The sequence below is a fragment of the Pezoporus occidentalis genome, unplaced genomic scaffold (assembly GCF_034315485.1).
Source record: "Pezoporus occidentalis ecotype Australia unplaced genomic scaffold, CSIRO_AGI_Poc_V1 ctg114, whole genome shotgun sequence".
Taxonomy (NCBI): domain Eukaryota; kingdom Metazoa; phylum Chordata; class Aves; order Psittaciformes; family Psittacidae; genus Pezoporus; species Pezoporus occidentalis.
The window spans coordinates 2,370,682-2,394,638 of record NW_026912929.1 but is presented as its reverse complement, the minus strand read 5'-3'; the positions used below and the strand labels follow the sequence as shown (position 1 = coordinate 2,394,638).

At 45.3% G+C, this 23,957-nt stretch overlaps 2 protein-coding genes across 2 annotated transcripts; one reads left to right on the top strand and one right to left on the bottom strand.

The window, feature by feature from the left end:
* Positions 1–10,276: 10,276 nt before the first annotated feature.
* Positions 10,277–13,775, bottom strand: LSM3 (LSM3 homolog, U6 small nuclear RNA and mRNA degradation associated). Its single transcript, XM_062637218.1, has 4 exons — positions 13,691–13,775; positions 12,715–12,825; positions 11,002–11,097; positions 10,277–10,690 (listed from the first exon to the last, which is right to left on the bottom strand). Exons 1-4 carry the CDS (start codon positions 13,709–13,711, stop codon positions 10,610–10,612), a joined length of 309 nt encoding a protein of 102 aa, XP_062493202.1. The 5' UTR covers positions 13,712–13,775; the 3' UTR covers positions 10,277–10,609.
* Positions 13,769–23,677, top strand: XPC (XPC complex subunit, DNA damage recognition and repair factor; the record flags this gene model as incomplete). Its single annotated transcript, XM_062635902.1, has 16 exons — positions 13,769–13,938; positions 14,555–14,755; positions 15,311–15,435; positions 15,817–15,931; positions 16,593–16,677; positions 17,119–17,276; positions 17,458–17,578; positions 18,091–18,180; positions 18,595–19,515; positions 20,039–20,199; positions 20,377–20,458; positions 20,882–21,016; positions 21,484–21,653; positions 21,829–21,922; positions 22,576–22,665; positions 23,167–23,677. Coding segments are annotated over 16 exons (2,931 nt in total), but the record flags the coding sequence as incomplete, so codon positions are not given.
* Positions 23,678–23,957: the final 280 nt, after the last annotated feature.

Sequence of the window (23,957 nt, the reverse complement as noted above, 5' to 3'; positions counted from 1 at the left end):
CTGTGTAAAAGCCCAAGTCTAAAGCGAGATGCATGGTATCAATCTCAGCAACACCATGCCAGTAAAAATGGTTTATCCGCAGTCAAGTTGGCTGTTTCTCACCACAGAACTGCTTAGAATGAGAGTTAGTGTGAGCCACGGGTGAAGCAGAAATTCCTTTGGCCTCGACTAATGCATTTTAAGCGACTCCCACTTCGGGTTGGATAATTACAAGTTCTATTTTGTTAACCAGTTAAAAAAACAAACACAATCTGTATTAGGCTGGAAAGTTCCACATTCCAGTGAACATGAGGAATGGTGAACATAGCCTGTGGGCCAAACACAGCCCACGCAGAGCTTCACACTGTTGAAGCTTTCATCTTCAGCACCCCGAGGTACAGCCCACAGACACTATAGGATCTCAACACGCAGTGCTCCATCCTGCTCCGACCTAACACACATCACATGCTAGGGCCTGTACCTTCTGTGAGCTGTACTGTCACACCACAAGCCGGGAGGCTCCTGGCTTGCTGTACCTTTATGTACCTGGGAGGTGGGGGGTTTAGTTTGGATTTCAGGAGGAGGAGACCTAGGTGCAATTTATGTAACCAGCATACGCACGCAAGCAGCACCCCACAAGGCTGCTCCTTGCTCAGAAGTTAGTGGCTAACAGTGCACACATTCACCCACCAGCTTGCTGCATCCTCGTGAACGGCATTTGCATGTAGTGTATTTCCTATACTCATATTTACAAGTTCACTACAAAATACAAACCAAGTGCATTTCCCTCCTACCTCCCCAAAATCCAGTGATACACAACCAAAATCACACAGAAATGAAATACATGGTCATAAAGATGTTTGAAAACAAGACAGCAAGGAATAAGGTTACACAAAGTTTCACATAAACGAATGTTCACAGGAGATAATTTATATCATATGGCCCACTGTTAACAAACAAGGAGTGCTAGAAAAATGAGGTTTGAATAGATGCAGTTGCAACTCTCTAATTCCTCTACAGGACTTCTCTCATGATGAGATGTGGTAGCATAAGCTACCTTCCCAGCTGGCCAGTGGCAAGTTATTACAATTAACACAGACATAGTATCTTACTATAAACAACACTGCAGACAAGTCCTGAATACACCTGTGAAATAGCTAGGAACAGAGTGAAATGCAGAGACAATGAGTTTGCATGCCCAGAGTTTCAACCGCGTCAGTTTACTGCCTTGTGTAGGTCCAGAGCTACCAGCTCAAAAGCCCTTATATAGGTATCAGTTGTGCTAATGGCACCCAAGTTATGTAACTGTGGCAAGAGAATAAGAAAGGACTAAAGTAAATTTGTAATTTCTCATTCCCAAATCATGGACTAAATCTGGGGATCACATCTCATTTCTAATCCTAGCATTCTATTCTAGCTTTCAAGTTAACTTTTGTGGACCTGAACTTTACAGCAGTATCATCAACCACTATCAGCCCTCTGAAGAGAAAGAGACAGAGTTATTCAGGATAGCTACTTTGTAAGACTCACACTTAAAAATGTATTTTCATCTTTTTAATATTACATCCATACAGAAATCTTAAAGCTGAAGCTCATTTCCCACTAACATTCCTCACTTTCATTTGCACTATGTATAGAGGGAAATCAGATTTTATCCTGTAGGTTCAGTTTAATTCCTCTCCCAATACCTTCAGCATTGGAGATACCAGCTTCCTCCATGCTACCAGTATAACAGTGGGAACAATGATCCACGTTCTCAAGGTCCAGCCTGCATTACTGGGCTCTAGGACTTAAGAGACCCTTTACAGAGGACAGCACCGTCCCCTGTTTGCAGTTCTCCATGGTCTCAGCATGCAGTCTTGGGCAGAATGTTTAACTGCAATACCCTGCTTGCTCTTCTGCAGATGAAAGAAATTAGATAATAATTTATAGCCTCCTTTGTAAATGCTCTCAGATTTATGAATGAAGCATTCCTCCTGCCCTTGCTATTGCATTCCTGCAATGTCTTTCTGTCTGAAACAAAGGATGTTGGGCTAGATGGGTAACTAATAAGCAACCTAAAAACAAAAGGCACCCAGCCCGAGGTCAGCATGACCTGCAGTGATTGTTTGTGCTGCTCTTCGACACACACCAAGGATTAGCAGCCACCCCACACAACTCCCTACAACAGCACAAAGCCTCTTGTCCCAAGCTCACTGCTCAGAGAACACAAAACATTAAGTTCATTCCTAACTTATAAAGGATATTTATTTGGAGAACACTTGGGAAGGAATCCTATGGCAATTAACCCATGCTTCTCTGGATGCTATATGCAGAACTTCCAGATTTCTCCAGAACTTCTTAGACCTTAGAAGTAGAAACTGTCCTGATGAGTTTCTCACGTAACCATCCAGCCCATAAAAGCCAGAGCCAGACAGCAGGGAACAGTTATGCAACTGGGCCCTGTGGAAGAGAAGAAAAGGCTGGAGGCAAATTGGCTGCTTACATCATATATTTCCATGCTCTGTTTACAACCTCCCAGTATAGGAATCTCGATGCTGTTCAAGACGTGGGTGAATGTCTTCTGATGAAAGAAGAAAAACCCAAACAACTTCCCGAGCATTCATCTCCAGTTTCAATTGAGGAGTCTTTCAAGTGTCACATGTTTAGCTGAGGGGGTTTTTGTTTGGATTTTTAAAATCCTTAAACCTTTAATGGGCTAAGCATGATGAGTGGGGAGAGCTTCCATATAGCCTCTGGGAATTCCTTCCTGAAACTGCAATTCCCACCGTGTTCAGTTCTTCTGAACTCTTGTATATATTCCTGCTTCATATCACCACATATAAGAAAAGGGGACTCTGAAGCCTCCACTCTGCACTAAGGGGGCTCTGACCCCCTTGGGGCTGTTGGTTGATGAGAAAATGAACATGAGCCGGCTTCTGTGTGCGCTCACAGCCCAGAAAGCCAACTGTACCCTGGGCTGCATCAAAAGGAGAGTGACCAGCAGGTCGAAGGTGATCCTGCCCCTCTGCTCTGCTCTCGTGAGACCTCACCTGGAGCATTGTGTGCAGTTCTGCTGTCCTCAACATAAAAAGGACATGGAACTGTTGGAACAAGTCCAGAGGAGGCCACGAGGATGATCAGGGGCTGGAGCACCTCCTGTATGAAGACAGGCTGAGAAAGTTGGGGCTGTTCAGCCTGGAGAAGAGAAGGCTGCGTGGAGACCTCATAGCAGCCTTCCAGTATCTGAAGGGGGCCTATAGGGATGCTGGGGAGGGACTCTTCATTAGGGACTGGAGTGACAGGACAAGGGGTAATGGGTTCAAACTTAAACAGGGGAAGTTGAGACTGGATATAAGGAAGAAGTTCTTTACTTCTTAAGTGAGGGTGGTGAGGCACTGGAATGGGTTGCCCAGGGAAGCTGTGAATGCTCCATCCCTGGTGGTGTTCAAGGCCAGGTTGGACAGAGCCTTGGGTGCCATGGTTTAGTGTGAGGTGTCCCTGCCCATGGCAGGGGGGTTGGAACTTCATGATCTTAAGGTCCTTTCCAACCCTAACTAGTCTAGGATTCCAACGTTACTTTAAGCAGCAGCTTAATGAACATTTTTCCCCAGTTGCAGTGCTGACTTAAGTAGCTCCTGCTCCCTGAGTTGACCAGGGAACTGATGTGGGTTAAAGCTACACATCTCCTACCTGTGTCAGCTCCCCAAGCTTCTCACACACTGCAAACAATTCCTGCTTAGGCCCTCAAGCACTTTATCACCAAGCACTGAAAAATTCCCTCTCATCCATCACACACACTTGCACCCATCAACTCTCACACAGGACTGGAGAACTCAAGCAGTGCTGTAATGGCAGGTTCCAAGAATGTGAAAGCTGCATTCATATAGCACTGCTGGGTTAGGGATGGTTTTCAGGGAATGAATGCAGGACAGGTAACTTCTAAAAACTTAAGACTGAATTGTGAGAAAGCCTCCATTAGCTAGCACTGAGATTAGAGCCTTTGCTTTATGGACAGGACCATGTTCATACAGAAACAACTCTGAGTATTTGAATTACACCAACAGCCAGCAATAACAACTTGAAGGTTTGGTATAAAACATTATGAGCTGTGTCAATTTAACTACAGTGCGCTCTCCTGGGTTGCAGCAGAGCTTTGGATCTCTCCCCTTTTATAAGCAGCACTTCAGTCAACAAGAATTTAGCTTGGAGGAATGCATTACAAATGTAAAACAAATCAAATTAGCTCTCAGATGTTATCTGGTGATATCTCATTTCTGCCTCAGACTTCAGCTAACCACTGGAATGCAACATCTGGGCAGTTGGGGGAGGCAACTGTTTTACTAAGAAGTACTAAATATAGGTGCTACAGGACAAATTACAGCACAGTGCTTCACCACAGCACCTACAGCACAGGGTGAACTAGTAACGGCTTTCACACTGCAGCAAATTAAGTCTCTGTAGCCTGTGTCACCTTTACAGCGTGAAAAGGCAACTTCATCAGAGCAATTATATGCTAAGGAGGAGTGATGAAGTTACAGTCATCTGGCACAGAGGTTATTTAAAGAAATCAAGATTTGAAGCACCATTGACTTGTTTCTAATTTATTCCCTGCCACTGAAATGTGAAGGCTCTGGAAGAATTCAGTAACGCATTTGATTATGACAACCATAGGTTTTATACTCAATATTCTACATAAATTTAGAGCACGATCCTTTCTTCTTTTTGAAAGGAGAAAGTTTGCTCTCATCAAAGTTCTTTGTGGTTTGCACAGAATAGGTTGGGGAATGGACTATGTGACTTCCTCAGTCAAAACTGTACACGGTGTTTCATCCTGCTCAGCGTGAAGTGACAGGTTCCAGTGACATACACACTGGATGCAATGTTTTCCATAGAACTGGAGGCTTTACTGCCCAACAGTTCAGTGGATTCAAGAACAGCAAATGAAGACTGACTATAGCAGAAGTGCCACAACTGAGTTCTATGAGGTGGTGATCAGACTAAAGCATCTCCTAGGTGAGATGATGGGCTTTGAGAGACATGAACCAACAGCCTATGATCAAAGAACATCATCGTGTGTAAGCCAGCACAGACACATAAAGCACAGGTCTTTATCACACAATTAGTAAACAGTTCTAAAAACCTTGAGCAATTTTTAGCATCAAAACCAAAGAGAAACTTTGGATTACAAATGGATTACAAATCCATCAATTGCCTCAGGTATTATTTTATGATTTAAATAGGTAAGAGATTAGGCTGAAATATCTGGGACTACACCAATTTTATGTTGCCACCTGAATACCTTATCTTTGCAAGTAAGAAAATTTCTCTTCGCCATTTCAGGCTTATGCTATCCCTTACTTCCAGAATACAGAAACATGTAAGACTAAGGAACATTCTACATAATCTAGATAAAACAACATCCTTCTAATTCACAAAACATAGAGTCATAGAACAGTTAGGGTGGGAACGACCTTAAGATCATCCAGTTCCAACCCCCTGCCATGGGCAGGGACACCTCACACTAAACCATGGCACCCAAGGCTCTGTCCAACCTGCCCTTCAACACTGCCAGGGATGGAGAATTCACAACCTCCCTGGGCAACCCATTCCAGTGCCTCACCACCCTTACAGTACAGAACTTCTTCCTTATATCCAGTCTAAACTTCCCCTGTTTAAGTTTGAACCCGTTACCCCTTGTCCTATCACTCCAGTCCCTAATGAAGGGTCCCTCCCCAGCATCCCTATAGGCCCCCTTCAGATACTGGAAGGCTGCTCTGAGGTCTCCATGCAGCCTTCTCTTCTCCAGGCTGAACAGCCTCAACTTCCTCAGCCTATCTTCACACAGGAGGTGCTCCAGGCCCCTGATCATCCTCATGGCCCTTCTCTGGACTTGCTCCAACAGTTCCATGTCCTTTTTATGTTGAGGACACCAGAACTGCACACAATACTCCAGGTGAGGTCTCACAAGAGCAGAGTAGAGGGGCAGGATCACCTCCTTCGACCTGCTGGTCACACTCCTTTTGATGCAGCCCAGGATACGGTTGACTTTCTGGGCTGCAAGCGCACACTGAAGCCGGCTCATGTTCATTTTCTCATCGACCAGCACCCCCAAGTCCTTCTCCGCAGGGCTGCTCTGAATCTCTTCTCTGCCCAACCTGTAGCTGTGCCTGGGATTGCTCTGACAAATGAAACAACATCCTTCTAATTCACAAAACACGCTTACATTGGAATGTTCTGATCTCTTCTGAAGATTTTCATAGGCATCTTGAGTGAGCAAATCTCCATGTTTATCATGCACCACACAGAGGAAACCACTGCTAACCCCCCATCATAACCCAAAGGGCTCTGCAGTGGTTTCTGCAATGTTTTGTCCCCTATGCAGGCAGTCAGCACGCCTCGTCCCTTATTCTTGCAGGCAGTCACATCATAAACCAATCAAACACCATTGTAAAACTAAATAGGCTTTTTGGCCTAAGTTTCCAAAATTTGGGAGTAGGCCTCTCTTCCATTCAAACTAATTTGGGTAACAATGAAAAAATTCACTCATAAACAGGGGTTCTGACTACATCTTTTTCCGTCAGTGGTTCTTGCTTTCCGCTCCAACCCACATCATCTGCTCTCTTCCTTCCACCCATTCTTCCCCCCCACCCCCCCAAAAAAAAGGCTGGCTTGGACACTGTGCTTTAATTTGCTGTAGAACTTTCTATTTTGCTTTCCCATTCTTTTTGTTTAGTATATGAAAGCAGCTTCCTGTTTAGAAACATGGGAGTCCTACACCCTCAGTAATGATGTATTCAGCCCATCAATAATCTTGGCATCAGTGTCTTAAACCTTAATAAAGCCTGATGGGATTTTCCGTACATGTCATCATCAGCCCCCAAAACAATGCACTGTGTTTGTCATCTTGCACTGAGTCAGCTCCCTTCCATGTGCTACAGCTCTAGTAAGAATCCTAAGGGCTTGCAAACTTCCTTCTCTTCAATATTTTGTATTATAGATTTCCAATGCCTACAGAACAAGAACAGAAGCACCAAGAGGAGACAGTGTTGTTGCAGCACACCCAACATGATCAATACCATTCTGCCTTTCTAACCCTAAGCCACTGCAGCAGTCTGCATTGCTCCCATTGCTCAGGTATTATAACCTATTGCCCAAATCCTGGCCTTGTTGTGTGCTGGGGAATAGGAATGGAACACACAACATAACCTCCGCTCGACTTCAATAAACCATTTCCCCAAATCCTACCCTGCACTGGGCACTGGTGAAGCTGCACCTCAGAGCCTGTGTTCAGTTCTGTGCCCCTCATGACAGAGACATTGAGGTGCTGGGAGTGGGGCCAGAGAAGGCAATGGAGCTGATGCAAGGCCTGGAGCACAAGTGTGATAGGGAACAGCTGAGGGACCTGGGGGCTTCAGTCTGGAGAAGAGAAGGCTTGGGGGTGACCTTATCACTCTCTACAACTGCCTGACAGGAGGATGGAGCCAGGAGGGGCTGGGCTCTGCTCCCAAGAAACAAGGGATGGGACAAGAGGAAACGGCCTCAAGCTGCACCAGGGGAGGTTTAGATGGAGCTGAGGAACAATTCCTTCCCCAAAGGGTGCTCAGGCATTGGAACAGGCTGCCCAGGGCAGGGCTGCAGTCACCGTCCCTGCAAGTGTTCACACACCGTGGAGACAAGGCCCCCAGTGCCATGGGTTAGGGGTGGCCTTGGCAGTGCTCGGGAATGGTTGGACTTGATGATATTGAAGGGCTTTTCCAATCAAGTTGATTCTATGACTGTCTTGTTCAAATACACAGACTGGATCAAAATCTGCTTCTGTGGATTCAAGAACAGGCAGCAGCTTTGGGGACATCAAATAAAGTGAATTATTTGCCACTTTGGGAGTTTAACGCACGTAAGTGCAGGCTTTCCCCCTACTGAAATTTAAGTGCAGTTAACGTCAGCAAAGTTATTGGACAGCCATCTAACTACCACTTGAATGAGTAGATGCAGGAGCAGCCACATACACCACACACAACTCTTCCCCAAGCTGTGCTGAGCAGCAGAGTGGTTAACCACAGTTTATTCTATACACTGTGATTCCTCAGCTGATGCTACCAGCCAAGCTCTAGCCTGGAGTTAACGCATCTTAAAACCTGCCAATGCAAGGCACACATACTGTTTTACTTTAACTCTTCTGGGGGCTTGGTCTGTGCCTCCATAAGCATCAGAACATATTTGGATCTTTTTTTCCTGGGTGAGCAGCAGAGTTAATTTAGAACTGTCAGCAAGTGCCATCCCAATTAAAACCAAATGAGTAATTGTGCAACTACAGGGCCTGTTGACACAGGCTGCATCCATCAGGCAGGCAAAGCCAACCGAGCTTGAACTGGAGGAAATGCAGCACCATCTAGTGTCCTATGTGAGTTAGAGATTCAAATCAATTCTGCAGTGAGTCCACAAAGTAATTCCATAGGTAGGTGGACACTCAAAAGCAGTAGGACACCAGCGGTCCAACTGTAACAGCACTTCTGAAATAGGGAACTGCACGATAATCTTGTTAAAGAGCTGCTGCGAGTAGAGGAGCTGCTTAAAGACAAGAAATTAAGACACAACTCTACCACCTATCAAAAAGATGCAGTCCAAAAGCTAAGAACTACCAGAAGGTTGCTATCTGCAATAAAGTACTAGAAATAAAAGGGCAAGCTTCAAGAAGCTGAGTAATACTAAAACCACACCAGGAATAGGAGTCTTGACCAATGGCTAGAACAGCCAACAGATGATCAGAGAGTAGAAAGAACAGAAAGAAAGACAAGACTGCAGAAAAGCTTTTTAAGTTATTGGGTTTTTAATCCACATTCAGCAGAGAGGAGCTCAATGTGGCTTCTACTCTGGAGAGCTTGTTTCAAACTGTACAGTCAAAGATGCTACTGGACATTTCAGCAACATAGTAATAGATCTTTATAATCAGCCAGTAAATACCCAAGAAATCAATGAGACAAGAACTGAACAACCACCATGCATAACCTCTCACTTAAAACTTCAAAAGAAGGTGGTGATGAATGAGACAACTGAACAATTGTACAAGGATTCAGGTGAACTGACCTCTTTCAACTACGCTGATACACTGTAATACAGAAATACCAGACACAGATCAATGTGTTATGCTGGCAAATATGGCTCAAGTGAAGGTAATATTGACCTCGCATCTCTCTCAGAGAACCCAACAAGTGTTACTAACATTCGTTCTAAAATTCTCAAGGCAGAGAAGTTCCCGATGTGCCAATACTTTGTGTATCATGTCAGGCCTCCACTACAAAAATCTTATTGTACAAAAAGGAACAGAGCAGCTTTCATCAAAAATGAAAGCATGAAGTATATGCTCATCACCTGAGTGTATATATTTTACTGCCAAAAAAGTTAGTATTCCTTTCAGAATGATTTAGCTTGGAGCTTACCAGGGCAGATCTTGCATTCCTTACCTCTGTCACAAGCTGTGGACTAAGTTATGGATGCTTTAACTGTAAAAGAAAGTGCCAGAACAAACTGCTTCTGCTAACCCTGCAGAGCGTGCCTAATAAACTTTAGGTACTTAGGTTCTCAAGTCACAAGTTAAGCTCCACAGGAAGTGATACAGCATAGACCTACATCTTATACACCTTTCACATATAGTTACTAAAACATTTCATAGCCCAAGTGCCTCCCTCTGCCCACCCCCCATCCCTCCCCCCATACAAGAAGAATAAATTGCAAACAGGTCCTAAGGAAGTGTATCAGTATATTCAGGGTTGTAGCACACCTTCACTTACAGGTAACTAATAAGCATCTTAAGCAATGATGCAGAGTTTAATGTAGTCAAGAACTGAAAGAGGCTACAGGCACTGGGAAATTAATGTATGCAGCAGGCAGCTCAACAGCACATTAGGCAGCAACTTCAGTCTCAACTTACGGCCTTGTGAACCATAGTTCTTTTAACAAAGCCACGACAGAAACATCTGAAAACACTGTAAAGAAGCCCATCTTCTTTACATACATAAAGTGGAAGATGCATATATACATATATATACACACACATACACTATTTCCCTTCTACAAGAGTAAGCATGAAGAACTCAAACACAGAAAAGCCATCAATTATACTGTTGATCTAGGTACTATCACCCCCACCCCCCAAATATCAATCTGCCAGACTCAGGTATTAGTAAGGACAGATATTACACCACACATAAAGTTACTATTTTCTCAGGAGGTGAGCCTACATACTACAATTTAACATAGCACTAGCTCTACAGAACCACCTAACAACGTGTTCGACACAAAAACGTGACAAGTCAAATGTGAAAGAGACATCAAATTTATTTAAAACAAAAAATTCAGACAGTGCTATTAAAGAGTAAAAGAAAATGAAGGCTTCTTTTACTGAAGTGACATAGCAGGCAATTTACAGCACTTACATCAGTTCTGAGAGAATCAGGTTGGGTTTACACTGCTTCAATCAACTACATCTACTTCCCACAAGACAAACCGGGTCCCCTTCCCTCCCCTTCCCAAAAGGACAGCCCAAACCAGCCTATGAAAAACACATACAGAATTTTGAGACACATGATCGAAACACGAACCATTGTCCAAAAGCCTGAAACTTCCCAACAAGGTTAAATCCTCTGTTGCTTCAACCAACCCTCAACGGGGGAGCTACAAGCACAACGCCGTCACCTCTGACAAAGAGCATCGGAATATTCCTTTTGGTAGACTATGAAGAAGGAAAGAAAAATTTACATTTACAAAACTGCAGTTTACACAACATCTCCTAAGCATCTGACCAAACACAATCCTAACAGAACACCAGAAACAACTCCAATACATACAAGCTCAAATGTACAACGTCCTGGCATGCTGAAGCAATCAATACAACACCAAGCCATTGATTACCCTTTGTACTTTCATGACAATTTGCCCCAAACTCCTGTGGGTTCATCAAGTAGTCAGCAACAAACTTTAACAACATAACTGATTGTGTTTATCCCCATAGAAAGCTTTTTAAAAAGTACACCAAGTCCTTACCTTATAGATCTCTTCATAGGTTTCTTCATCAATCTCTATTGTAGTTACAGTTTCTTCCACATCGCCCAAGATCATATTTAAGTGCTGATCATATGCCTGTAGGAATGAAGGTAGTTTATTACTTCTTTCAGGATTCAAACAGAAGCTTATTAAAATAAGGATTCCAGCAAGACTTTCAGACATAATTAGTTTAGTCTGATTTTGACCAAAATATGCCACTATATATATTAAAACAAAGTAATATCAGTTATAGTTGTATTTCAAAACAAATAACAAATACAGTACTCTGGAGCTTACAAAAAAAGGAAGACGCATTTCATAGAATCATAGACTCATAGAATAGTTAAGGTTGGAAAGGACCTTAAGATCATCCTGTTCCAACCCCCCTGTCATGGGCAGGGACACCTCACACTAAACCAGGTCACCCAAGGCTTCGTCCAACCTGGTCTTGAACACTGCCAGGGATGGAGCATTCACAACTTCCCTGGGCAACCCATTCCAGTGCCTCACCACCCTTACATAAAGAACTTCTTCCTTACATCCAATCTAAACTTCCCCTGTTTAAGTTTTAACCCGTTACCCCTTGTCCTATCAATCCAGTCCCTAATGAAGAGTCCCTCCTCAGCATCCCTATAGGCCCCCTTCAGGTACTGGAAGGCTGCTCTGAGGTCTCCATGCAGCCTTCTCTTCTCCAGGCTGAAGAGCCCCAACTTTCTCAGCCTGTCTTCATATGGGAGGTGCTCCAGTCCCCTGTTACTGAAACACTCTTAAAGGAAATAGCTCTGAAGCATTCACATACAGAACACATACAAGAACAGAGACAGACATACTTCATTACTATTAAACCAGCTACACATTCTCTGCTGCCAGTCCAGCCTCCTGGAATTGAATGCCTGGGGTCAACTTAAAGGCCATGAAAGCTGTAATTCATACAGCTCTCCAAAGATTTAAAACAAGCACGTGTTTCAAAAACCTTACAAAAGCATGTTGCAAACTACACATTTGCCTCATGGATGTCTCCTCATCTTTGCAGTCCCAAAGGAGCTGAAGGCCAGTTAACATAGGGGCAACTCTTCCCCAACACGGCAGAGCACTTGGGAAGGATGACTGACAATAGAAATAAAGATTCTGTCTCATCAAGAAACATATAACTCTCAGAAGAAAGCACTTACACAAATGAGACCTGCAGAGAATCCAGCTGAGCACATATCCCATCATAGCCTCATAGGGTGTGCCACTAGGTACTCGTTTGATAATGATAATCTCACCCTTAATTCAGTCTTAAAGAGACCTCAGGGTACTTCACAAGAGGCCTGCAGCATTATTGCTTATTTCAAGCACAGAAATGGAACCCAAAAGCAGTGGAATTAATTGCTTGGTATCATTCAGGAGACAAGAAAACCCAAAATACTCTAAAGCAGCATCTAACAGCAGTCAGAGCACTGAACAGATTAGATTTTTCCACCAATCACATTTTACCTTTGATAAAAGAAAGGGCTCAACCCTTGTTGCTAAAGTCATCTCTAACTTACCTTCTGCAACCACGTCCATGCTTTTAACCAGGAGATACAATTACTTACTTTCTTAAATGGACTTTTTAAGCCATCAACCAAGTATTACAGGCAAGCCTGAGTAATAGTCTATTGTGCATGAAAAAAGGCTGCCCAGTGTTTCACTGAATAAGCATGGCAGTGTTCTGAAAGTTCTACTTACATGTAGCCTGCCTCTAAGCTCTCTGTCATTCCTCATTTTGACATAGATTCGCTCATCGAGACTGAGCCTGATGAGATCAAGCGGCTCCTCTACAGTATTGGTTGTTTGTTGCTAAAAAAAAAGCAAATATAAAAGGTTATTTGCACAGAAGAAGCCGCTGGTTGCAAGACACAGAAAACAAACAGGGAAGAACATGGATATATTCCAAATCATTCCTTCGCACTCCATTGGAAGCGAGTGCAGCTGATAGTACCACTCTGTGGGTGCTCACCAGCCTGAGCAAAGGACTTCAGTTTAGTTTTAGGATCACATCTAAGATGTGTGAACACCTCTGTGCATACCCCATGGCACACTGCTTATTCCCTTCTCAGTGAGGCGGAGCCAAGGGTGCTTTAAAATCATGGAATGGTTTGGGTTGGAAGGGACCTTAAAGCTCCTCCAGCTCTGCCACGGGCAGGGACACCTTCCACTAGAGCAGCTTGCTCCAAGCCCCTGTGTCCAACCTGCCCTTGAACACTGCCAGGGATGGGGCAGCCACAGCTTCTCTGGGCACCCTGTGCCAGCGCCTCAGCACCCTCACAGGGAAGAGCTTCTGCCTAAGAGCTCATCTCAGCCTCCCCTCTGGCAGGTTAAAGCCATTCCCCTTGGCCTGTCCCTACAGGCCCTGATGAAGAAGCATCCCTGCAGTACCCCAATACCGGTCCTCCATTTCCCTCCTCCGGGGGTGCCCCCTCTCCTGACCACCCGGGCGGCGGCGCAAGGACCGAGACCACGAAACACGCTCATTTCACACCGAAAGCGCTCCCGCAAAGGGCTGCGCCTCACAAAGGCGGCCCAAGCTGGGGCCTCCGGCGGGAGGTACCCCCAACCCCGGCTACCCCAACCCCGGCTACCCCCAGCCCCGGAGGCCTCCCCATGCCGGCGGAGGGAAGCCGGGAAGCGCCGGGAGCACGGAGGGAAGCCGAGCCTCACTCACCTGATCCACCTCATCCGCCATCTTTCAAACCGCCTCCCGCGCTCTCCCGCGAGACTTTATGGCCCTTCCCCTCCGCCGGGGCCGGAGCCGTTGGGGCGGACCGAGGGGCGGTGGGAGCCCGGCGGGGCCGCAGCGGAGGGGACGGCCATGGCCAGGAAGCGGAAAGCTTCGCCTCGACCGGCGGCTGCCAGCGGCAAGAGGCGGTCCGGGGGGCTGCGGGCATCGCGGGGGGATCCGGAGGAGGAGGAGGAGGAGGAAGAGGAGGAGGAAGGGGAAGGGGAGTGCGGGAGGAGGGCCGGGCCGGGAGCTGCGCCATAGCCGGGGCATGGTGCCCTCCGGGCCTCTGGTGCTGCGGGAGGTCAGGGAGTAACTGGTGTCAGTGCAGGGGAAGGGCCGTTACCTGAGGCTGCAGGCGTGGGGTCCTGCGGTCACCGGGTTGGCACCCAGGAATGGGGGGGTAAATCCGTGTGTGAAGGGCAGGACTGTTGGAATCTCTATGGACTTTGGACAGGTTCCCCATCCCTGGCGGTGCTCGAGGCCAGGTTGGACACAGGGGCTTGGAGCAAGCTGCTCTAGTGGAAGGGGTCCCTGCCCGTGGCAGGGGTTGGAACTGGATGGGTTTTAAGGTCCCTTCCAACCCAAACGAGTCAGGGGTTCCGTGATTCTTGTGCATTACCTTATTATAAGTATGTGCGTTAAACAGATCTTGTTCAATTCTTACTTCTTTATACAGGGTCAGTGACAGGCTCATCATTGAGAGTGCTCACTTTCTTCCCTAATGAAGTCCGTGGAGGTTTTGTTTCCGATTGCCATGCAGATGAGACTTCATCCTTTAACACAGCCTTCCTTCCTTCTGTCCCATGTAGATGATTTTGAAGAGAAAAAGCCCAGAGTAAAGAAGAACAACTCCAAAGCTCCAGCTAAGAAGAAGAAAGAAGAGTGTGATACTGGAGTTTCTAACTCAACAAGTAACTCTGCAAAACAAAAAGGGGCAAAATCACTGAAAAAAGAAGATAAAAAGACCCCCAGAAATAAAGAGAATCATAACACAGAGGAAACATTCAGGCAAGTGCAAGTTTGCTTCTCATTCAAGTCTCCAGGAGCTTTCTCTTCATGTTACTTGCTTAGAGCCTGGTGCTGCATATGTGCTTGTGAGCAGTTTGTTTTAGCCTTCTAGTCCCATTTGTTTCACACAGCTGAACAGAAGTACTCTCTTATTCAAATATGGGAGCCTTTTCAAATGTAAGGGTTTAAATACAAAGTTTTACTGTATTCAGTATAGTCTTAACATGGAACTAGGAAGACATTGTGGAATCCAGCATGACTGGAAATGCTGGCATGAGATTTGGGGTTAAAATGATGAGCAGAAATCTTTAAACTTATCATTCTCTAGTGATTTTTTGAAGCCAAATATAATATCATCATGGTCTTACAGAGAATGTACCTGTGTTTAATTGTCAGATAACGTGTTGATTATCTGACACTGAGTTGAGTATCTGTTAAGTATCTGAGCTACTGAGGCAGAGGTCACGCTTCATTTATTTCCCTATTTCTCTGTTTTTCTCAAGTAAAAAAGCACCACAATTTCCTGATCTTAAGCCTTTATGATAACTTTAACAGGGACTCCCTGAAGCCCCCTCCAGAGAAGATAAAGCTGAAGAGAGAATCTCCTGTTAAAAAAGAGGCGGATGAAGACAATACTGATGATGATGATGAAAGTGAAGATGAATGGGAAGACGTGGAAGGTAACGATTACATGTTCATTCATTTTAAGGATGTTATACACTTCTTTTCGTGTAAGTTGATTTTGGAACCGTTTCTCATTTGGATTCAGGTAAATTTATCTACTCTGTATACCTAAAGTATGTTCCATGTGCATATCTGTATCTTTAAAAGCTCATATCTTACAATGCTTTTAGAATGGTTCTGGAGCAGAAAAAAGCCAGACAGCTACTGACCTGATGGTAGTGCCTTGAATTTGTTGGCTTCTGTTAAGCTTATGCTACCATTCACAAGGCATTTTCTCAGCTGTTTGTGTGTCTTGTGAGCAGCTAAGAATGAGTTTGAAGATTCAAAACTGTGACATCCTAGTAGGACATGAACCCAACTGAGCTTTATGTTTGCAGAACTCCAGGAACCTGCCACGGATAACTTAGAAGCTGCTGTTCTTCCACTTCTGCCAAGCAACCCTGTTGAGATAGAGATTGAAACCCCAGAGCTGCTGAAGAAAAGAGAGAGGAGGTAAGAACAGGGAAGACGGTGGAGGGCCATTAAAGGATGTAGTTAACAATATGCTAAGTCTTGACTGTCACTGACTTTCTGTGTTCTGGGTGGACATCCCCACTTTGTGCAGATAGTGTTGAGTTGGAATGGTGCAAGGTCATGGATGGAGAGTGGTTTGCACACTGGCAATACCAGAAATCTTCAGTGGCAGTTGGTGGGAATGGAGGCATTTCAGCTTCCTTGAAAAGCAAGTGTGTAACTTCATTGTGCTTTAATATCTACATTCCCAAAGCAGGGACAGCTGTAGCTCTCTTCAAGGAGAGCTGTGGGTGAATGGCACTGTTTTACTGAGGTGTGAATAGGTGGTCAAATGAAAGCCCTCAGCACCTGGAGCATTACACCAAGGAATTAAAAGTTTAGTATTGACCCCTCAAAAACTAACTGGTAGAGTTTAGGCCATCTGCATATGCTAAATCTCTTCATAGTCAGGTATGTAGAGTTCACAGTTTATTAGTCACATGCATCCTGCACTCACCTATCCAGTAACTGAACCTCTGTTAAGTGTGCACAGAAGATTCTCTGGGATGGGTTCCCTTTGTGAACTGATTCAGTTTAGGAATCTAGGAAGGCAGGTCCATAGAAAAACCACAACCTCCATTTCTTTTGCGATCTGATGCAGAGAAAAGAGGAAAGCTGAGTTTGAGATCTATCTTCGGAGAATGATGAAGCGTTTCAGCAAGGAGGTTCGTGAGGACACACATAAGGTATTGGTCACAGAGAACAATGGCTGAGAAAAATATGAGCATAAAGATGTCTGAACTGATTTGTAATGAAGAAGAAACTAATTTTGATGAAGTAATGTGGGGCCTGTAGTCCTCTCTGCTCATTAGACTTCTCCTAAACTGTAAGTTAGAAACATCAGTGACTACATTATAAAACTAACTCAAAGCAGGTATGTATATCTCCACTGAGCATGTATCTGCTCATTCTGTTGGTGTTAAACTGTCAGTCCTGTAGAGCTGGAAACAGAAATAGGGACTCCAAAGCTTTACTGTCTTGTGATGGTGATCTGAAGGCAGCCTATGTCCACCCTGGGAGGCTTCATTGTTGTCTGTGTCTGTTAAATGGAGCAGTAAAGCCTTCTTTATTTTTACCATGCAAAGAAAACCTCTTGTGAACTCACTTTAGAAACTTTTTTCTCTCAGGTTCACCTCCTGTGTTTATTAGCAAATGGTTTCTACAGAAACAGGATCTGCAGCCAGCCAGAGCTTCATGCCATTGGCCTGTCCATCATCCCCACCCGCTTCACTAAAGTGCCTGCAGGCCAAGTGGACCTTCAGTACCTTTCCAACTTGGTGATATGGTAAACCTCTCTCTTGTGCTCTCACATAAAATGTAGAACCGGGCTTCAGGGAGAGGGGTATTTGTAGTTACTAATGTTCAGTGATTTTTCTGATGTTAAGGACAAGGGAAGGAAAGGATAAACTATGAAGTTTAAAAAGAGTCACAAATGCTGGACAATAATGAGGTGTCCCTTATTTCAGGTTTGTTGGAACCTTCACTATCAACGACGAGCTTTCCAATGAAAAAGGAGAGTCCCTTCAGTCGACCTTGGAGAGGCGCTTTGCCATCTATGCTGCACGGGATGAAGAAGAGTTGGTGCATGTAAGTGACTGGGCACTGGTTGCTGAGTTTGGATGCTTGATGAGCACTGTCAGGGAAGACACAAAGTGGTGGCTGAGGAATGGATTTGGAGAAAACAAATTGGTGACTTAGGTGATTGTTGGCTTTTTCTTGTTGTTGTATTTTTATCTGGAGTTAAAGTACTTAACCTGTGATTAAAGTATTCAATTTGAACTGTGCCCGACTGGATTTGGGAGACTTACTGCTGCTGCTCCAGCAGGATGGGTGATTTACCCTCTTTAGGAGTTTGTTCCTCATCAGTGAGTTAACAGCAATATCCCTGTCACAGCAGTGACATAAATAAGATTGTGCAATGCTTAAAGACTGTAGCAGCTGAGCTACCTACACATCATGTCGGTGTACACAGCACTGGGTAAAAGGTAGGAATGGAAAAGATTTGTGACAGAACTCAGATTGTAAAGGAGTTTCAAGAGGGTTTTTTATTAATACACCTTGAAAAGGGGTTAAAACATGCTTTGTTTTCTCTTTTGCAGATATTTTTAATCATTCTGCGAGCCCTGCAGCTGCTGTGTCGCCTTGTGCTGTCTCTTCAGCCTGTTCCTCTCAAGGAGGCAAAAGCAAAGGTAGTTTTTGTTGGGTGTGTGGAAGAGGGAATAGGCCATGGCTTTAGAGAGTAGGATTGGAAAAACTTTCTGGCTGTTGCAGCCTCAATTGAATCACTGCATGAACTAGAGGTGACCATGGTCTGTCTCTAGTGCAGAACACACAGACCCTAAATTTTTAGGTTTCTCGTTAAAAACCCACCCATTTTGTGTGTTTCAGCAAAGACTTTAGTCTTCAGTGGCTTTAAATGTCTTTAAAACTTAGACAGCAAACACTTGCTGCTCTCTTCAGCCATTTGCCTGAAGTTTTCAAGTCCCTGAGACATGCAGACTGACCACCCTTTGGTCTGCATGCACCTTGTGCTGATTTCAGTTTATATTTTAACATCTTAACCATAAGAAAGTGTTAAAAGTAACCTTGACTGTTCCTTGCAGGGGAAAAGCTCATTCACGAAGCAGCCTCTCAGCAGTACCTCTCAGGGGCAGAAGAGCTCTGCCATAACACCCAGAGCTGCAGCAAAAAAATGCCTCTGCAAGAAGGCCAAGCAAGAAGAGAAATCCTCAGAGGGTGAAGAAGACAACAAGGAGCCAGAGAAACCCAAAACTGCTCAGCCCAAAAGGCCACGCAAGTCGCAGCTGACTGCAGGCAGGGAATCTGGTAATGGGCAGAGCAGTTTAGTGGAAAAAGATGTTCCAGTCAGGCCCAAGAACAGTCGGCGGAGACGAGTGGCTTCCAAAGTGTGTTACAAAGAGGAGAGTGGCAGTGATGAGGGCAGTGAGTTGGACTTCGAGGTTTCAGAGGAGGAGAGTGATCTCTCTGATGAGGATTTTGAAGCTGTCTCTAAAAGGCAGAGGAGCTCAGTGGGCTCCCAGAAGTCAAAGGTAACAGCTACAAAAAGCCCCAAAGTTGAGACTTCCCAATGGAGGATATCTCAGAATTCATCTGGAGCTGAGCCTAGGCCAGCAAAAAGTCCAGCTCCAGCCTTGGCTTCTGCACCAAAAAAGAGGAACAAAATCATTTCTAGTGATGAGGATGATGGGCAGGAGGCAAGGAAGGCAACGGGCACAGACCAGTGGCTGGAGGTGTTCCTTGAGCCTGAGGACAAGTGGGTGTGCGTAGACTGTGTTCGTGGCAACGTTGGCCAGCCCCAGTTGTGCTTCATGCATGCCACAAAGCCACTTTCCTACGTCCTGGGATTTGACAATGATGGGAGCGTGAGGGATGTGACACAAAGGTATGATCCGGTGTGGATGACGGCAACAAGGAAGAGCCGTGTGGACCCTGCGTGGTGGGAAGACACGCTGCAACCATATAGAAGCCCCTATGTGCAAAGAGATGAGAAGGAGGAAAATGAGGTAAATGGCAAGAGGTTACTCAGGACATTTAGTGCCAGGAGTCCAGTCCTTGGATTCTCATTTAGGCCAAAAGCATTAGGAACCTTTCCATGAGGAAGGAAGTTTGTGTTTGGGCTTGAAAGGTTCCAATTGAGCATGTTTTAAAGGGACTATAGATCAGATTAAAGATAGTAAAGATAAATTAGAAAGTAAAAAAGAGTAAAGATGGATTAAAGTAATATCAGTTGGTGGCTCTTTAGATAAATTTGCATAACAAAAATACTGGACAGCCCATGCTGGAAACTTACTCGTGGTTTCTGTACAGTTCAGCATTACCCTCCTCGCAGAGAGTCCTTAAAATACATAGATCTGGGTACATATCTAAGTACCTATTTGCAACAAGAATGCTTTGGTGTGTGGCTGCATCTGATTAAGTTTCTGGTGGTTTTTCTTTCCTTACTATACTATAATCATTCTTCTTTTCTTACAAAGGGTGGTGCAGGACAGGTGTGAAATCACTCTTTCTTTTGTACCATTCCTACAGTTTCAAGTTAAACTTCAGGATCAACCTCTACCAACAGCAATTGGAGAGTATAAAAACCATCCTCTCTATGCTCTGAAGAGGCACCTCCTGAAATACCAGGCGATCTATCCTGAGTCAGCTGCTATCCTGGGGTACTGCAGGGGAGAGGCTGTCTACTCCAGGTGAGTAGTGCAGTATCAGCAGTAGTCTAAGGCCACCTGCATAGACAAGGAGAGGCATTTAGCTGCTCAGACAGCATTTGTGTATCACTTAGATACACCTTTTCTACTATACCTAACGTGATAACAGTTTAGAGAGACTTCAAAACTCTTATGGTCCCTTCCTTCTGGCCTTTATAGGGACTGTGTACACACGCTGCACTCCAAGGACACTTGGTTGAAGCAAGCTCGTGTGGTGAGGATCGGAGAAGTGCCTTACAAGGTAAGAGGGTTTGACTTCCTCTGCCCTCTAAAGTTCAGGCTGTGGTTTGGGTTTTGCCTTCTCTCTGTCAGCAGATGTATATTTCTCACTTGCATGGCTTGTGGTGTCTGTACTGGGAATCTGTGCCTCTAGTCCCTATATACCAGAAGCACAGGTGTCTCTTCTTCCCACCCCAAGGGTATTGAGCAGAGTTGTGTACTTTCCGTCTTCAAAGGCATCTTAATGTTCTGTCTGAACTGCACAATCTGGCTGCCTTTGGCATACAGGCGCCATGGGTTACTACTAACAAGCAATGGACACTGACGCTAGGAAACGGGCATTTCTTCCCTCGCAGAGCCTTCTCCTTTGATGTCCTAGGGAAGTCTGAAGTCACCGGCAGCTTGTTGTTGCAGTATTACAGGCTTGGTCATTGTACTTGTGCAGATGGTGAAGGGATTTTCCAACCAGGCCCGGAAGGCACGTCTCGCAGAGCCTGCAAACCAGGACAAGGAGGACCTGGCGCTGTTTGGCCGCTGGCAGACAGAGGAGTTTCAGCCGCCTGTAGCAGTGGATGGAAAGGTAGCTGGGAAGGCAGCTGGTAAAGGCAGTGTTTTTATGGAGCTGGGGGCTTTATTTTTCCCGAAGTTGCATGTTTCAGAGGTGAAATCACCGTCAATAACCTCTGGATTCAGGATTAAGAGTTCAGAGGTTACTGCACCCAGGAGGAAATGGTTACAACTTCACTGAGGACCTTCCCCAGTCCAAGTAATGAGTGCTTGCAGTGCAGGCTGCCAACTTCCTCATTTCATTGATCTAAGTGTCCTATCCCATGTTTGTTGTGCTGATTCTCTGCACTGCAGCCTGAGTAGCAAGGCCTAGGCAGAGAACATAGCTGGGAGATAACCATGCAGGTAAAATCAAGGCTTGTGCCTTGTCATGTGAATACTAATTGAGTGCTGGAGTGAAACATAGCAGGTCAGCAGGAAGGAAGAGTCCCTGTGCTGCAGCAGGGACTCTCACTGTTTCTCTTTGATTTTCAATGACAGGTTCCTCGGAATGAATACGGAAATGTTTATCTCTTCCTGCCATCCATGTTACCCATTGGCTGTGTGCAGCTGAAGCTCCCAAATCTGAACAGAGTGGCCCGGAAGCTGGACATTGACTGTGCTCAGGCCATCACTGGATTTGATTTTCACGGTGGCTACTCGCACCCAGTGTATGTAAAGCTGCTTTGTTGCACTTGACAGATCTTGCTGTCCTGCACAAGTTGTATACCCTGTGTTAAGGAGTACATCTGATGGGTTACACTGATGAGACAGTTCTGGTCAGCAAGCATTTGGTCCCTTTCTGTTTCCTTCTAGTAACTGACGCAATTGTGTTTTCCTTCCTAGCACTGATGGCTACGTTGTCTGTGAGGAGTTTAAAGAGGTGCTCATTGCTGCCTGGGAGAACGAACAAGCAGAAATAGAAAGGAAGGAGCAAGAGGTGAGAATTACTTTTGCAGTTTCCCTATTTATTAAGTAAATTTAATTGAAACTGTGGACCATCAAGGGTGGGCTCACAGCAGGAAGCATGGAGCTCTGCGACCATGAGGGGCCTATCTACATCTCCCCTCTGGCAGGTTAAAGCCATTCCCCTTGTCCTGTCCCTACAGGCCCTTGTCCAAAGCCCCTCTCCAGCTTTCCTGTAGCCCCTTTTGGTGCTGGAGCTGCTCTGAGGTCTCCCCTTCAGGAGCCTTCTCTTCCCCAGGCTGAACCAGCCCAGCTCTCTCAGCCTGGCTCCAGAGCAGAGCTGCTCCAGCCCTCACAGCATTTCCATGGCCTCCTTTGGTCTTGCTCCAACAATTTTGTTCCAAACTGAGGGATACACACAGGAGTTAGTTTTGGAGGTGGCTCTGTTGTATTTTACAGTCAGGGAGCACGTTAGAAAGTGGCAGCATGTGTTCAGCAGATAACTGGACACCAAAACATTTTACTGTTAAGAATCCTGCCAGCCTGTAATCTTGTAATGTGAGACATGTAAGTTGATGTGGGGTTTTTTTTAATGGCAGTTTCATATCTTCAAAGTTCCATTTTCTGTGGGTGTAAATACATTGAAACTTACAGTAGTAAATTTCTCTCCATAACAAACCCATATAGAAGCGTGAGAAGAGAGCTCTGGGGAACTGGAAGCTGCTGATAAAAGGACTTCTTATCAGAGAGAGACTGAAGAAACGCTACTCCTTCAAGGTACCTGCAGTTCTAGTAGTGATTTCTTTTTCAGGGTGGTATTTCAGAGAGTCATAGAATCACAGAGTGGTTTGGATTGGAAGGGAACTTTAAGCTCATCTAGTTCCAACCCCAGGGGATGGTGGAAGCCACACTATAGCGGTGGAGGTGACACATACTCCATAGGTAAATGCATGAGATGGAGACGGCCCAGCCCCACAGAGGGCTGATGATGTAGTGTCTACAAGAGCTCACCAGAGTCAGCTAGAACTAACTCCTCTGAGTTTTGCTTTAGGCTGTCACCCAGCTGAGCAGCACCACTACAAAAACACCAGCTGTTCCCTACCTTTTTTACAGGCTGTCTCCCATAAAAGACTCTCCTGAAGAGCTTTCAGTCTCTCTTCATTTGTTGCCTGTTTTCTGGCAGCTGTGTGGGCAGTTTGATTATGTGCTTGCTTTGCTGTGGGCAGTTACAAGTGGTTTCTAGAGCAATTTCTTGATTTTCATGCCTGTTTCTTCCAGACTGAACCCTCCGCACCAGCGACAGAGAAAGGAGCAGGATTCTCTTCTGAGGAAGGAGGAGGGCCAAGCTCAGAGCCTGCAGCAGGGAATGTGGATCTCTTCTGGCCCCAGAATCGCCAGTTGGAGTTGAAAAAGGAAGGGAAGACAACCAGAAAGAGCAAGCGAGAAAGGAAAGGGGAGGAAGCCCATTTGTTCCCTTTTGAGAAACTGTGAGCAGAACAGGGTTTACTTTGCTGTTTCCAGATTGCAGGAACAAGTCACAACAGGTATCCTTTACCAGTCACTCTCCCTAGGAGAGCTAAGCCCTTTCACTTATGTTTCTGAGCTGCCAGGGACCAGCCTCACTCAGTATCCAGAGCTGCTTTTGCTGTCACAGGTAATGAGATCCATCCTTTTACCCTTGGACGTGGATGTGCAGTGGTACCTTCTGAGATCAGTTTATGCTGTCAGGGTTTTCTGCTCTCTTCTACATCACTTGGCACTAATAACTCACTTTTCCGAGGCATTCTTCCATTAGCACTGACTTTTCCCACTTTTTTCCTTCCCATTCTTTCCTGCTTGCTCAGGACAACAGCACGTGGCTGCTGTTTCAGTCTGCAGCAAGCTGGCCACAGAACTACTGAAACCTCGTTTGATTTGTACCTCACCTAAGCTCTGGTCAAGCTGCCTCATCACACAAGGAGCAGTACCTCCCTCGAGGTGTAACATGCAGTCAGGAGTTGGAGGAATGTGGGAGTTTATTTTCAAAGGAATCCCTTTTGTTTGTGAAACACAGGTTTGGCTTTTCAGCC